Raw genomic sequence first — 16,184 nt, 5'->3', positions numbered from 1 at the left:
ACCTTAATTTAGATATAAGGCAGCAGACGTTTAGTGAGTTCAAATGCCGGGATTCACTGAGACCCAGCAAACTTCTTACAAAATATCCATTTTATTACATACTATAAATTAATTTTATTCCCTTAATTTCTACAAATATACACAAACAATTTATTTTTTAAAAAATTTAGGCATATATTACTATGGAATCAAGTCTGAGGTATCTTATTAGAAATCTCCACCCAAGGCCAATGAAACTACTAATGACGGGGATGCCGTATTTACTACAAAATCAGGCAGTGGCAATATTAAATGTTGCCGGTGACTGTTAAACCCCAGATAATTATCTAGGGCAGAGGCACTCACTGGCTGAGTGAGGAGGCAGGAGGAAGGGGAAGCTTTCATGTGAGCATCTGGAATGACAATGTGTGCCAACCACTGATTTATGGGAAGAATATTTAAAACTATCAAAGAGATCCAGCAAAATTAATAAGAAAAACACCCCCATACCTGGACAAATCTATGTAAACTTTGAGAACACCCAACACAAAAAAGTAACCTTAAAAGTTTCAAACAACTATTACAATTAGTAAGTGAATATTGTAAACCTGTAAAGCTGATATTTCTATATCAAATATCAGATGTGCAATTCTACTATACAGGAAACTACAAAACATTAGTGAGAAAATTTACAAATAATGGAAGGATATACAATGGTGATAGTTTTAAGACTCAATATTATAAATATATCAGATTTACCCAAATTTATCTAAAGATTCAATGCAATGCTAATGAAAATTCTAGTACATGTATGTTTATGTGTGTTGGTGTGTGTGTGTGTGTGTGTGTGTGTGTGTTTGAAAAATGACAAGCTGTTTCTAAGGGTTCGTGCAAACACAGAGCTAAAACTAATCAGAGCAATTTTAAAGAACAAGATTGGAAAATTTGCACCACAGATATCAAGATGCATTGTCACATTACAGCAATTAAGAAAGCATGTGTTAGGGGCACCTGAGTGACTCAGTCAGTTAAGCGTTTGACTCTTGATTTTGGTTCAAGTCATGATCTCGGGGTCCTGGGATTGAGCCCCGTATTTGGCTCTCTGCTCAGTGGAGTTTGCTTGAAATTCTCTCTCTCTCTCCTTCTGTCCCTCCCCCCTGCCCTCTTTCTTTCACTGAGAATTTTTTTAAATATTTATATTTATAAATATTTATAAATAAATAAATCTTTAAATATTTATATTTATTAAATATTTATAAATAAATAAATATTAAAAAAAGAAAGAAAGAAAAAGGAAGCACGTGTTAGCTCAGAAGCAGACAAGCCAGTGGAATAGAAGAGTGCAGAAATAGGCCCATGCACATATGGTCACATTATTTATGACGTAGGTGTCATGCAATGTGAAGGGGGAATGATGATTCTTGCAATAAATGTTACTGGGTCAAATGTATATCTGCATGTTGAAAAACAACTTTGACTCCTCCTAAAACTGTACATTAAAATTAATTCCAGCTGGAGCCCTAACCATAAAGAAAAAATGGGTAAGCTAAACTACAGAATTTGTATTTAGCAAAAGACATTATTTAAGAGTATAAAGAGAGCCATAGGATAAGATAAAGTATTTGCAAACATTTATCTGACAAAAGATTCTTACCTATTATATATAAAGACTATCTACAAATCAATAAGAGCAGAAAATCCAAAAATTCATAAAAACTTTAAAAAGTACTTCACAGTTTTCCATGCCAAATAGACAATACAAATATATAAAGGTGCTCAACATCATTCATCAAGGACATGTAAATTAAGATAAAAATTAGATAGCATTTATATTCACCGGAATGCTATTCTTAAAAACAATGACAACCCATGGGTCTGAGAAGATATGGAACATCTTGACTTCTCCTATACTGTTGATGGGAGTGCAAGTGGTACAAGAGTATTGTCGATATCTACCAAAGCTCAACATACTTGTACTCTGCCACTCAACACTTCCACTTCTGAGAGTATATATCCAATGGAATGCTTATATATATATCAAAAGACAGATAAATGCATGTAGAAGCATTATTGTAAGAATCTCAAACTGGAAATGCCCATTCATAGGAGAATAAATAAGTAAATTGTGAAATCATTATTCAATAGAGCACTATACAGTCATGAGAATGAATGAACTATTACATCATGCAGCCACATGGATGAATCTTGCAAACAATGCTAAGCAGAGAAGCCAGACACCAAAAAGTACATATTGTACGACTTTGCTTAGAGAAAGTTTAAAAGTAGGCAAAGCTTATGGATTGCAATATAATTCACAACTGCAGTTACCTTTGGTAATGGGGCTGGTTAGTACCTGTGAAGGGGACACAGGGGAGCCCTGGGGTGCTGGTAATATCTTATTTATTCATCAGGAAGATGATTCACTTTAAGAAATCTCAATGAGCTGTACATTTAGTATTTGTGTAATGTTCTTGTTGTGTCATTGATATTAATTTTGCCTTGTAAAATTACAATAGATGAGCTAAAAATAGTAACTACCAAGTGTGGGATGGGAAGGTAGGTAACAGCTGAGTTCTCACCTTTCATGTCAGGTTGTTTTTAGGTCTTGTCTTAACATGATGAGTCAAGCAATAGAAGTAAAATTATGTTGTCTAAAATATTGATGATAATCACAAGAAGATCTAAAATAAATAATTTTAAAAGATTGCCTTTGTGGCATGGGATGGGGGTGAAGGGATGGGTTTGGGGCTGAACTATTCATAATATACTTTCTAAGCAAATTGTTTATGATGACAAAACTTTTTTAAGAGAGTATCAAATGACCAGAGTTTCACTTCAGTTCCATAAATATTTATGGCACACTTAAAGGATGCCAGGCACTGTGCTAGATGCTGGGGAAACAAAAATGACTAAGACATGATACTTCCCTTCGAGGAGTTCACAGTTTAGTAATGGAAATAGGAACTTGGGCAGATGATGTTCTTTCTTTTTCCATTTTAATTTTTCCTATTATAATGCACATTTAGAAAAGACTGAAAAATCCACACAAAAATTAGAATTACATAAAATCCCATTACCAAAAAATAATCTTTTCAGTCTTTTTATACATACATAACCCTCTTTCGGACAATATTTATATTAACTCTGCATATCATTTTTGCCATGAAACAAAATATATTAGAACATTTTCCCATTTCTTTAAAAGCTCTTCTATCATATTTAGTAATGGCTGCCTCATAGTCACCTAACAAATCAGCCCCAACTGATGGGTCCATCAGCTCAGGCTCGGAGGTTAGATAAAACTTCCTGGTGAAGGTGACTCATCCCTAAGGACATGTCCCATTTAAATGAGGCATTGTTGGGGCATCTGGGAGGCTCAGTCGGTTAAGTGTCTGCCTTTGGCTCAGGTCATGATCTCAGGGTCCTGGGATCAAGGCCCATGTTGGGCTCTCTGCTCAGCAGGGAGTGTGCTTGTCTCCCTCTCCCTCGCTGTCTCTCTCAAATAAATAAATAAATAAATAAACAAATAAATAAATAAATAAATAAATCTTTAAAAAAAAAACGAGGCATTGTTGTCCTGAAAAAGGTAAAGTGAAATTCATAACAGTTAAGGCTTTCCTTGGGTCCTCTCATCCTATATATATGAATATATATTCTCCTGACATAATTTTATTGGACCCATATGGGCTATGGTGTTCACAAATTCAGGCTTTTTAAAGATGTCTACACTGCCATTTGAATTCATCATTTAGGAAATAGTTCTCACTCTGTTTTCTCTGCCATCTGCTATCCACAAACCTGTGTACTCTACCAGGCGTGGAAAATTCCAGGTCAGTGAGTAGGTGGGAGAGGGGAGGAGGGTGGCTAAGATTACCCAAAGCCTGAGCTCTGGTCTCCTTTTATCAGGGGCAAACAGTCTGAGGGCCCTGCAGAGTGGCTGGCGAAGAACTCAGCAGGGGTGTTACACCGCAGGGGAGCAGTGTTGCCCGCAATGTGGAGAGAGAAGTGGGGAGGGAGAAGGAGGAAGAGGGAAGGGAAGGGAGGAGGTAGGAAGAGAAATGGGAAGGGAAACTAGAGGAAAAGAGGAAGAAAAGCGAGACAAGGAGAAAGAAGAGCAGGCAGCGCTCTAAGAGTTTAGCACTTTCATTTAAAGTCTGTTTACTTTCTTCCGAGACCCCAATCATGGAGGTTCCTCCCAAGACCTGCTGTTAAGCCGAGATTTTACAAAACGCATTTTATACAAAATTCCTACACAAAGCAAAAGAGCCTCCCACACACTCAGCAGCAGTCCTAACATGCTACTTGAAGAACTATATACATCAGATCTGCGAGGAGTGAAAGGAAAAGTGAATGGTAACTTCCAAACTGACCTGGCTATTGCAGTTCTTAAGCCACAGCACCCAGGATGGTTTGGCCTGACAGTTGTGTTCACTCTTTGCCGGTCCGAAAGCCATAACCAGGGACAAAGAGGCAAAATAACTTCAGAAACTGGTGGGGGTCTTATTTTTTAACCACTTAAGGGAGAAGTATTTGCCTATGCTGAAATGAGACCGTGAAATTATGGTGACTCGGATAGACGGGGACTTCCCAACAACACTTAGAATGCTACGATGAATCCAGTAATTCATTTTATTGATAATGTACAGTTAGGATGCTAAATGATCTGAATATATTACTTCTCTTACTTTAAGTGCTTTACACACATTATAATTAAGCAAAGCAAAGTTAAAATCATACACATAATTAAGGAAAGCAGTGTTAAAATAAATGAAATAAAATTGTTCTCAGTACTCAGTTTAATCTCCAGGAAAGACTATTACAGACTTTTACAGATGGCAGGGCTTCCAAACACTGAGCCCATAAGTATATTAAGGGAGCCTGAAATCGGTGTTTAATTTCTTTGACTTGGAGCAGAATTGTTTCCTTTCTTCGCTGAGTGTTTACCTTAAATAGAGGTCTCTTCTTCCAAACAAAGTTCTTGACATCAGAGTTACTGTGCTTTAACAAACATACAGAATGGACCTCTATTTACGGTTTCCCAAGAGCCATTCAACAGTAAGTTATTAGGCAATATCCAGTTTTCTTGGAATAATTTGCTCCTGTTGGAAGACATTTCATTTTTGAAAATTTAGGGGAACATATACTTACATTTGTATGGAGCAAGAACTTACTAAATATTTCTTGTCTTTCATCGAGAAGTTATTTCCACTAACAATCACTCTGAAGTATTTAAGAGGTTGCTGGAAAACCTTAACTGAGTCCTTTTCCCCATATTTTAGGCCACTGAGTGTGTTGAAAATTCTTGTTTATGCTTTCCACTCTCACGGGAAAAATGAACATAAATTGAGCACCCTCTGTTTTTCACACAAAATGTTAGGCACTTTTATTTATTATTTTTTTAAAAGATTTTATTTATTTATTTGACAGAGAGAGAGGCAGCAAGAGAGGGAACACAAGCAGGGGGAGTAGGAGAGGGAGAAGCAGGCTTCCCGCTGAGCAGGGAGCCCGATGCAGGGCTCAATCCCAGAATGCTGGGATCGTGACCCGAGCCGAAGGCAGATGCTTAACGACTGAGCCACCCAGGCGCCCCAATGTTAGGCACTTTTAAAAATATATATATTAACTCCTTAGATTTCAAAAAAAGCCCTATGAGTAAATACTATGCACATTTATACATTAGGGACCGGTATCCATGGCAATTATACATCTTCCCAAGTTCACGGTTAGGAAGTGCCAAAGTCAGGTTTCAAATCCTGATGTGTCTGATTCTGAAGCCCATATTCTCTCTGCAACTTTATATTCCTCATGTATGCAGATCCTAAGTTTAACCTTATTCTAGTAATTTTCCAGAATGTTGGGGGCTTCCTTATTATCACCATCTTTCGAGGTGTGGTGACCATATCTTCCACAGAGAAATGATGATATATAACCTGAAATAATTTTAATTCCAGTGTTAGATTAGATTGAAACTAGCATGCCAGTGGTCACTAATTTCTGGCAAATGTAGAGGAAAGAAAGAATTTTACCTGGGGCCATCCTGAAACAGGATGGAGATTCAGGAAGATAGACGCAGTAGTATGTTGACACATTTGCACTATTGTATCCATTCTGATGCTAAGAAACTTTAACAGAGCTTCTTGGCCACTGAGATTTTGGTACAGGGACGATTTGATAGATCCTAATAGACAAACTACTAAATTTTTAGTCTTTTTTTTTTAACCCAAAAGCTGTTGAAACAGATGATTTCACCGAACCCCTGAATTTACCTCATTGTCAATTCTGTCCAGGATGGGGATCAGGGCTGAAATCTGAGTATCACTGAGAGTTGATCTGCCCATCAATGTAACTAGACCTGGCTCTCAGCTCTCCCAGTGCCACAGCCCCAGGTGGGTCCAAGGCCTTCTCGGACTATCGGCTGGTGTCTGCAGAGGCCATTCAAGTTCTGTTTGGCTAATGACAATTTAGTGCAAATTCCTGTCCTGCTTTTTCTGACTATAAGATATTTGACCACTCCTTACAGTGGGCAACTCCTGGACATCACTTATTTTCCAGTAGAAGACCCATCTCCAATCCCCATCAGCTCTTGAATTCTTGTGAACAAAGTGTTCTATCCTATTATAATCTGGTGGTGTTCTGAGAAAGGAGAAGGCTCAGCGAGGAAGTGGGGATTAAATACCATCTGACTGAGAAATCTCATCAAAACAGGAGTCGCATGTATATAGGTACCATCTGAATACCTGTTTTTCTCTGTGGATGCATTTGTTTCTTTAATGGTGTCAGATTTTCTGCTATCTCCCCCAAAATTTAAATAACCGCGGAGCTAAAGTAAGGTTGGTGATGGGAGCCATATTAATTTCCACTTTAGATTGCTCAAAAAAATCCTCAATTACATTTCTAGCAACTTTCTCATGCTTTTATTAATAAAAATGTGTTCTATTTAATACCCGAATACTAATTTTAAGTGATGGCTTAGGGGAAAAGACTAGTAAAGATTAACCGGTTATAATAGACTTTTTTTAAAGATTTTATTTCCTTATTTTTGAGAGAGAGTGTGTGCATGCACGTGCAAGTGTGGGGGCGAGGTGGAAGGGGGAAGGGAAAGGGACAAGCAGACTCCATGCTGAGGGCGGAGCCCATTAGGGCTCTCCTGACCCTGAGGTCATGACCTGAGCCAAAATTAAGAGTTGGACTGAGCCACCCAGGTGCCCCTAGAATAGATTTACTTTTAAAATGTATTTGTTATTATGATAACCATTGAACTATAACTTTATAGCTTATTTTATGAAATTATATTAAAATTATTTACTCATGGCTATTAAACTATACCCATTAAAATAATATAGACGTAAAAAGTACAAACAACTTTGTCATAGCCAGAATAGCAGCTAACAGATGAAGCGTGAGTCAGAGAGGCCGATTTTGCCTATTATGAGTATTTTTAAAAGATATTTTTACTTTGATCAAGCCATTTGGATTCCAAGGACGGCATCAGGATGCACTCTGACAAAGTAGCTGTACGAACAGCTGTAGCAACATGGCCACAGTAACATACTCTGCTGGATTCAGGTTATATAAGCTAAATTTAGGCTCAAGGGGTGAACCCGTCCATCCTATTTCTCCCCCATGTATGCTGTGCTGTCTTCTCTAGCTTTGATGCATGCCTTGGTGTTTGGAAACGTGACGGCGATCATACAGAGGATGTACTCCAGATGGTCCCTCTATCACACTAGAACTAAGGATCTGAAGGACTTCATACGGGTCCATCACCTGCCCCAGCAGCTTAAGCAGAGGATGCTCGAATATTTCCAAACAACCTGGTCAGTCAACAATGGAATCGATTCGAATGAGGTAACGTTCATTTCTCATGTTCAAGTTTTCAGACACAAAGCACATATTCTTAGGTAAAGCAAGGTGCTCTAAAGCAGGTCTCAGAAGCAAAGTACACACCCACCAGCTTCTTTATCTCTGTTTTTTAATCCCTCATGAAACTCGGTCCATCTTCTTTCATCCTTTTTGGCTTATGTTTTCATGATGCCACTTTGGATGGACCGATGTTTTACATTAATTTGCTGCTTCGGTTGATCGGGTGGACTAACTTTCATTCTCATTGACCCTCTTTGGAGGAACCATTCCATTCTTAGGACCACTGAATTGTGTAATGTTGGATTCTTAGATAACCAAGTTAATGTGTGCCTTTAAAACGGACAAAGTAAGAAAGCAAATGTCTTCTGGCGCATGTGTTATCTGTGGACTTCCAGGAATACCCCAGAGCACCACTGTAAGAAAAGAATCCTATAAATAAAGCAACCGTGCCTCAACCGCCCAACCATACTGTAATCCACACTTCTAAGTGATCATTTGGTTTCTCCTCCCTTGACATGATCATGATGCCGGAGGAAACACCAGTGGGTCCAAATTCCATACCTTCTGTCCTGAGAGTCTTTGTGAGAAGCAAGTCACAAGAAGCCATACATTTTCGTCCTAGAGTCTTTTATTAATTTATCCTATTTCTCCAAACTTATTATCAGCTGATTTTTAAGTAGCACCTAACTGGGGTCACAGTTGCTGAACAATCGCCCCAGGGTTGAATAGACATATATTTCCTCTTCTGTACTCTGGTTGGTCCAACAGTGGGAAGAACACCCCTCTTCTCTTGCAGAGTAAATCAATCAGACCGGACTTACCCCAGCTTGATTTCTTCTTTCATCTTGACAGCTTTTGAAAGACTTTCCAGACGAGCTGCGTTCTGACATCACTATGCACTTGAACAAGGAAATCCTGCAGTTGTCCCTTTTTGAGTGTGCCAGCCGGGGCTGCCTCAGGTCTCTGTCTCTGCACATCAAAACCTCTTTCTGTGCTCCGGGGGAGTACTTGCTGCGTCAAGGAGATGCTTTGCAGGCCATCTACTTTGTATGCTCAGGCTCCATGGAAGTTCTTAAAGACAGCATGGTGCTGGCTATTCTTGGTAGGTCTGAGTTGAAAAAGCTTCATGAAATTTTACCCTAGAGCATAAGTGAAGAAGAGAAAATGGCGGGGTGGGAGCGGGGGGAGATATAGCTATTGCGAGTAAGAAAATTCTGGGTGAATATATGGAATCAGGATTATTCTTTAAGTGTATATAATTTGCCAACTGTTTATTATTAATTATTATGCCACATACTGAGTTTACGCTGTGCTGAGTGTTACATACAACATATCATTTCATTCTGGATTAAAAATCTAGCAGTATGTATCTTAACCCCATTTTACAAATGAATAAATAGTATCTTCGTTAACTTAATTTGTCCCAAATAACATGATAAGAGAATGAACACAGTTCTTTCTGATTCCTAAAGCAAAATTATTAGTCGTGATGCTTGCTGCCTTTTGATAAAATAGCTGGTCAGTGTTAAGAGGGCATTTCTGCAGATTCAGGGAAGAACATAAAAATTATTTCATCTGGGCTAGAAATAGTGCAAAAATGATTATGCATTGAGAAACAGCTCTCATTGCAGTCACTAATCCTATATCATCAAGGTGGCCATAAGCCTTTTTTTTTACTTCCTCAAAGAAACTCCACAGAATAGTTTGTGAAGATTTTGTTCCACAAAGTTGACTCCCATCTATTCAGACATAATTGGTTTTCATGGAAATAAAAGGTCAGCTGACAGAAGAGGACACGTAGAGTTAATGTGGACAAATTCCTACTCACGATTTTAGGTGTACTTCTCTTAAAATCACTATCTCTTATTTGTTAGTTTGTTTATTCCACTAATACTTATTGAAAGCCTATGAATGTGTCAGGTTGTGGCCTAAACAATAAATATATTTTGAAAGCCAATGTAGTACATCAATGTTTAGAATTTGTGTTAATAAGAAGGGGCTAGTGGGGCGCCTGGATGGCACAGCGGTTGAGCGTCTGCCTTCGGCTCAGGGCGTGATCCTGGCGTTACGGGATCGAGCCCCACATCAGGCTCCTCCGCTATGAGCCTGCTTCTTCCTCTCCCACTCCCCCTGCTTGTGTTCCCTCTCTCACTGGCTGTCTCTATCTCTGTCGAATCAATAAAATCTTTAAAAAAAAATAAGAAGGGGCTAGTTTATTTTTCATATCATTTAAGAACAAAGATTTATAAACAACTTAACCATTTATAAAATATTTTTACATGCAGGGTCTTATTTCAGCCTTCCTAACACAAAGAGATAGATGGGAGTGATATTTTCACTGTTTTTTCAAAGTCAAAGCTAACCCAGGTCTTTTGATTCTATCTCCGGTGCTCCTTCCACCTCCAAGTGAGGCCAGTTATTCTGTGTAATCGTTGTAAGCCTGCTCTCTCTGGATTCGAGTTCATAAGCTTCAAAACAGATTAAACTTTGGGAAAAGGAAGAGAACTAAAATTTATTGAATCCATAATATGAGCCAGGTGTTTTATGTCCATTATCCAACTTAAACCCTACTACCCTGTTAGGCTGGTGTGATTATCCCTGATTAAAGCTGAAGAGGTCGAGGCTAGTGAATAGTGAGTACCCACGGGCTTCTCATCGCTTCATATTCATCCAGTTTGCCACTTACCAGGGAAAAGGTCGGGCTTGCCTTTTAAAGCTGTGGCTCATTTCTTGACTCACCCTCTTATGTTTCTTCTCCTTAACAGAAAGGCTGGAGGGGAGGTGGGGAGTGGGGAGGTACAGCAATTGGGTGGTGGGCATTGAGGGCACTTGATGTAATAAGCCCTGGGTGTTATATGCAACTGATGAATCCCTAAATTCTACCCCTGAAACTAATAAAACAGTATATGTTAACTAAATTGAATTTAAATATAACTTTTTTTAAAAAAAAAAGTACGGAATAGCAACTGACCAAGTTTATTTTCAGCTTGGCCAGTTCATTATCAGTGTCGGAGTGAGGCTTTCTATATGTGTGTTTTTAAGAGGAGAATTTAACATTCCTGCTCACTTATCAATGGTCATTCTATTATTTTGTGATTCTAAATTAAAATTGACAGTTATTTCTAAATTTGCTTCAAAAACTTACCTTTAATCATAAAATACTTTTCCATGGGTTTCCTTAGGACCATATAAGTTTTATAGCCTGCCTGTTGACATAGCTGGCTTTTAAGAGGGCATACATTTATTTTTCCAAAACTATATGGTTTGATATGCTTGTAAGCAAAAATAATGTACTATGTTTAAATACACATAATCTGTTTTTTTCCATAATCTTGGTGTATTTTTACATTCGGTAGCTGGCAACAATTCTAGGAATAGAATATGAAGCCATCGTCTATAACATTAGAACATTAATAGGTACAAATTCAACAGCTTCTAGGTAATTAACATTGTTAGTAATACATAATTCAACTGGATTTTTTATTTTAAAAAATTCTACTCACAGCTGAAAGAGTTAATCCATTGCCTTTTGCTCTTGGCCCCAACTTCCTCCATAAATTATGATTTTCGTGATAAACATTTTCACATCTTCGTTTCTACTGTGTCGAACACCAAAAGTGATCTAAATGCAAATTGCCGCATGACCATTCTAAATACTCGTATGTGTATTGGGACGAAACCCAAACAAGGATAACAAATTATTAATATTTCATCTCTGTGATTAACAGTATTTCAATGGAGATTGAGTATTTTACTCTCCCTATGGTAATATTGTCTTATAGGGCCAATTAAAATCAAAACTGACTTTGATAAACTTAAGCCCATGGCTTCACGTTTGATCTGTAGATATTTAATACATGTTCACTCTGCCAACAAAATGAATTAATATATAATGTTGTAGGGAAGAAGTATCACCAAACAGCTGTCAAGCCACAACTTATTCAAGCAACTCAGTTGTCCAATCAATCGTGAAGGCATTTCTTAATCTGATGCCTGGGGAAGAGGTTGACATAGAGTCGAGGATTTGTTACGGAGATAGAATTTGTTTGCCTTGCACACTTTCATTTCATGTCCTGGTAATTGTGTTTTTCTACCAATTTCATCACTGTTGTTTAAAAGAAAATGACAAAGCACTGATAAATGTTCTCTTCACAGATGGTATTAGTCTGCCTAATTATAATTAAACACGTGACTGCTCCAACCCGGATGGTTTGTACCCCATCAGCTTTCCCCCCCCACACCCATCCCCCAGGGAAGAGTAACTGGTTAGCAAATATCAATAGTAGAATTCTGAAAAATGGAGATAGTAAGAGACCATAGAAATCTTTCTCTTCTTTTAGAAATAAGGATACTGAGACCCAGAGTAAATAAGAAACTTAGATCAAGGTCCTAAATCTAGATAGTGAGAAACCCACAAGACCATAAAATCAGCGAGGGTAGGGACCATGTTCTTATTCACCAGTGCACACGCACCAGAGCTGAACACGAGGACCGGCACGCCTGTCAGTGTTTCATAAATACTCATTAAATGAATTAATAAACTGGAATTCTTTCTAGAGTGCCAACTTTGGCAAGATGTTGGTGCTGTTTTTATAGCGGGGGTCACTGTGGCTTAAATAGCCATGCTGTGATCACCCAAGGTATGTAAGTATGATGACCCTCACATCGTTCCGAACACCAGTTGTTTAACAGAAAATATAAATGCTCTTTGTAGCAAGACTCCGCATGGTGATAAACTGTCCTGAGATAAACAAATTTCAAAATCTGCTATATCCAAAGCATCCCGGCTATATTGACATCTTACATCAGTGTCCAACTCTGAGTTTTTGAGCACCAATTTAGATTTCTAACAAAATATGTAAGAAACAAAATTGCCAAGTTTAGCAGTATGGTGACAACAATAAATCCCACTTGAATTCTCCAGCATCATGTAGTTATATATTCCCTCAACTTCCATAAGTGCAGATTTCAGTCCTTTTTTCCTTTGGCCAAATAGGCTCAACTTCAAGGTGTGAATTTAATGTTATTTCAGAGCTAATATGCAGATGTAATTCAATAATTTTAAAATGCTCCTTTTTATCTGTTATATATTTATGACTATTTCAAATATTCATGGTTAATTTGGCATGTTTCCTTTTACTGTGAAATTTAACAAAACAGAATTTTATTGAAGCCTGTTACAAGTCAGAGACTTTCCTTCCAGAAATGCTGGGCACAAAAAATAAAAATAAAAATTTAGAAGTTAAAAAATTAACTGAATGAGGGACAGGACAATTCGTTCTATACCATTCCAAAGATACTCTTTGCTTGGTGGTTTCTCTGTGGATCAATGGTTGGTTGTTGATTCCCTGTGAGACAGAGCAAAGTGGCCATTAAAAAAATAATAAAATTTCAAGACCAGGCAGGAGGACAAAGCAAAGAAATTTTAAGTTGGAGCCATGAATCTAATGCCAGCGTCTTCTGTGAACTTAGATCATATTATTTCAGCGTTTAACCTAAGTTTGTCTGAGGATTGGATGGATTTTCTTTCGTGTTTCTCACATGGATGCTGAGTGAATTAATGGCTTGTGTCTAAAATAAATCTGCAATCAGCCCTTTGTTAGCACTTACATTTATGCTCACCTTCCTGCTAGGCTAAACTGATTCAAATCAACCGACCAATTTTAAAGATTCAAATACATTGTCCAGGGGTGCCTGGGTGGCGCAGATGTTAAGCATCTGCCTTCGGCTCAGGGCGTGATCCCAGCGTTATGGGATCGAGTCCCACATCAGGCTCCTCCGCTATGAGCCTGCTTCTTCCTCTCCCACTCCCCCTGCTTGTGTTCCCTCTCTCGCTGGCTGTCTCTGTCAAATAAATAAATAAAATCTTTAAAAAAAACCAAATACATTGTCCAATATGATCTAATCAGCAAGCTCAAGGAAGCAAGCTAGTTCCCAGGCAGGGGAATCCAGCTTAAGACTCATGGGCGGCAGCATTGTAGGCAAAATAGCAGGGGTGCTGGGTGTGGGGCGGGCGCAGATGACAAAGTGGTGGTGGGTCTCTCTCCCTGCAGTGGCGCAAGCTAAGACCTCCTAGTTTTTATTTATTCGTTTTCTTTTTTGATGGGAAAATTCGCCTTTTCTACCATCAAGAGTATCAAAAGTATGGCCGTGTTCTCCATTTTCCTTTGGCAGATGTCGCCGTCCGTGATGTCCAATACCTCTCTCTACCTCCCCGTTCTGAGGAGAGGGAGGGAGGGCACCTCCTCCCTCCTTGCCCTCCTCTCTCATAGACGTGTTCAGAAGTAAATAAAACAACCTGCGTATGTTAGTTAGCAAGCTGATGATGAAGCCAATGATTGGGCTAGAAACAAAATTATTAATACACATTTTAATGGTCTTATACAGAGCCTTTTTGAGCTCAAAAATAAAAAAAGTTGGAGCCATTATTATTTCTCCTGAGCAGTTGAGGCAACTGTGACAAAAATATCAACTCTTTGTCTAAAGTCATTTATCGAATGCCACGAGGGGCTATCTGGAGCCCATCTATGACCGACAGTTCCTAACTGTGGCTCTGCTAGTCCTTATCTCCCAGACCACCGTTCCCAACCAGGAACAGTTGTGCCCACGAGGAGACATTTGATAACGTCTGAAGATATTTTTGGTTGTCACCACTGGGGTCAGGAATATGAGATGGCGCTAAACATTCTAGTGTGTACAGAAACCCCCCCCCCCCAACAGAGAAATACCAGGCCCCAAATCTCCATACTGCCGAGACGAAGGTGTCTTTTTCTTCTGTGGTGTCACCTCAGAGAAGGGAAGCCTGTAAGTCAAATGAAATCTCCAGTCCCAGCTTGCTTTTCTTTAAAAGTGACATGTCTCTTTTTTTCACTGTTTCAAGGGAAAGGGGACTTAATTGGAGCAAATCTATCAATTAAGGACCAAGTGATCAAGACCAATGCAGATGTGAAGGCTTTAACCTACTGCGACCTTCAGTGCATCATCCTCAAAGGACTCTTTGAAGTGCTAGACCTCTACCCAGAATATGCTCATAAATTCATGGAAGACATTCAGCATGACCTCACATACAACCTTCGAGAAGGTCATGAGAGTGATGTAAGTCTCACTTCTAATTAGTGCTGAGACCAAAAACATGGGGCCTGGAGATCATTTATAACAGTAAAAGCACATGTCATGACTTCACTTGTAAGAGTCTCTGAATGAATAAGGCGTGATTATTCAGCCACTAGTTGAACAATTAAATAATTAGCTAGAAGTCAAGCCTGGAGTCTATCAGCATTCTAGAAAAGTATTGTTTACAGATGAATTCCCTTAATTCAGTTTTTTTCTTGCTTATTTTCATGTGCTTATAACGAGAATCAGTTTCAGTGACATATAATATTTAGCTACATTGTGTGATTTCTCCAGAATTTAAAGATCTCCAGATAGAATATATGGCTCAGAGTTTGCTGTGTTTGTAACTGTTTACTATTCCGCTTGCTTGTTAGGGAGTTTGCTTAAGAATAATCTTTTTCTTAACCAGTACCCAAAACAGTCTATCTTAAAATGACTAAATATGCATAAAAGGATTCAAGCCAAAGATTGTCACGCTGAAAGCATAATGAGCATTTTATGAAATTATATATTTGCTGCATGTTTCAGTTTATACAAACAGCTTTCCCAACAAAATGGGTACTACTCTGCATCCTGGGATTAAGCTGATCGCGACCATGACTTCATTAGATGCGTCAGAGACACAAATGATTTAATAGGAATGATTGTTGAAAGGCAAGCCAGAGCATGAACAGCATTCTGTAACAACGAAAGCCTTGATCGCTGCCTCGAGTTTTGTCCCAGATATTTGCAATACTCGATTTTTTTTTCCCGAGAGTTTAAAGAACTCTGGTTTCGACTAACCCATATTGTGCAGGCATTTTGTCAGTCATTAATATGCCTCACTTGGAAAGGTAGAGAAAGAACACAAATTGTATGTTACTTCATCTTGGTTGAGGATATCAAACGACAATCAATACGTAGATGGTATCCCAGCCCGAAGTTCAAGATTAACCGGTTTTGAATGTGTGCTTCTCTCCACTGTTGATAGCAAACATCAAAGGACGTATCAATATTTTTTGGGAATCTATTTGTGCTAAGCCCTCTGCCTAGATAAAGCATCTCATTTAGAGCTTGAAATGACTTTGTAAGGTAAGTATCAATCAATTTTTATGGAACAGAAAACAGATTCAGGACGGCTAAGTAGCTTGTATGTAGTCGCACAGACTTGTACGTGACTGGGACAGAGTCTGAGCACAGATAGCTGTCCTTTTAAAATCTGAACACAGATATCTGTCATTTTATACACT

The 16,184-nt window shown here is 38.5% G+C and overlaps 1 protein-coding gene across 2 annotated transcripts in view; it reads left to right on the top strand.

Annotated features, from left to right (window-relative positions):
• Nucleotides 1-16,184, top strand: part of KCNH8 (potassium voltage-gated channel subfamily H member 8) — a 360,902-nt gene that overhangs the window by 295,191 nt on the left and 49,527 nt on the right. For both annotated transcript variants that reach the window (XM_045791943.2, XM_087870334.1), the window contains exons 9-11: nt 7,628-7,827; nt 8,695-8,944; nt 14,723-14,937. In XM_045791943.2, the coding sequence (XP_045647899.1) occupies nt 7,628-7,827; nt 8,695-8,944; nt 14,723-14,937 (665 nt within the window). The remainder of the gene's footprint in view (nt 1-7,627; nt 7,828-8,694; nt 8,945-14,722; nt 14,938-16,184) is intronic.

Source organism: Ursus americanus, chromosome 20 (genome assembly GCF_024610735.1).
Source record: "Ursus americanus isolate L20-20 chromosome 20, mUrsAme1.1.p, whole genome shotgun sequence".
NCBI lineage: Eukaryota > Metazoa > Chordata > Mammalia > Carnivora > Ursidae > Ursus > Ursus americanus.
This window is presented reverse-complemented; position numbering and strand designations above follow the sequence as displayed.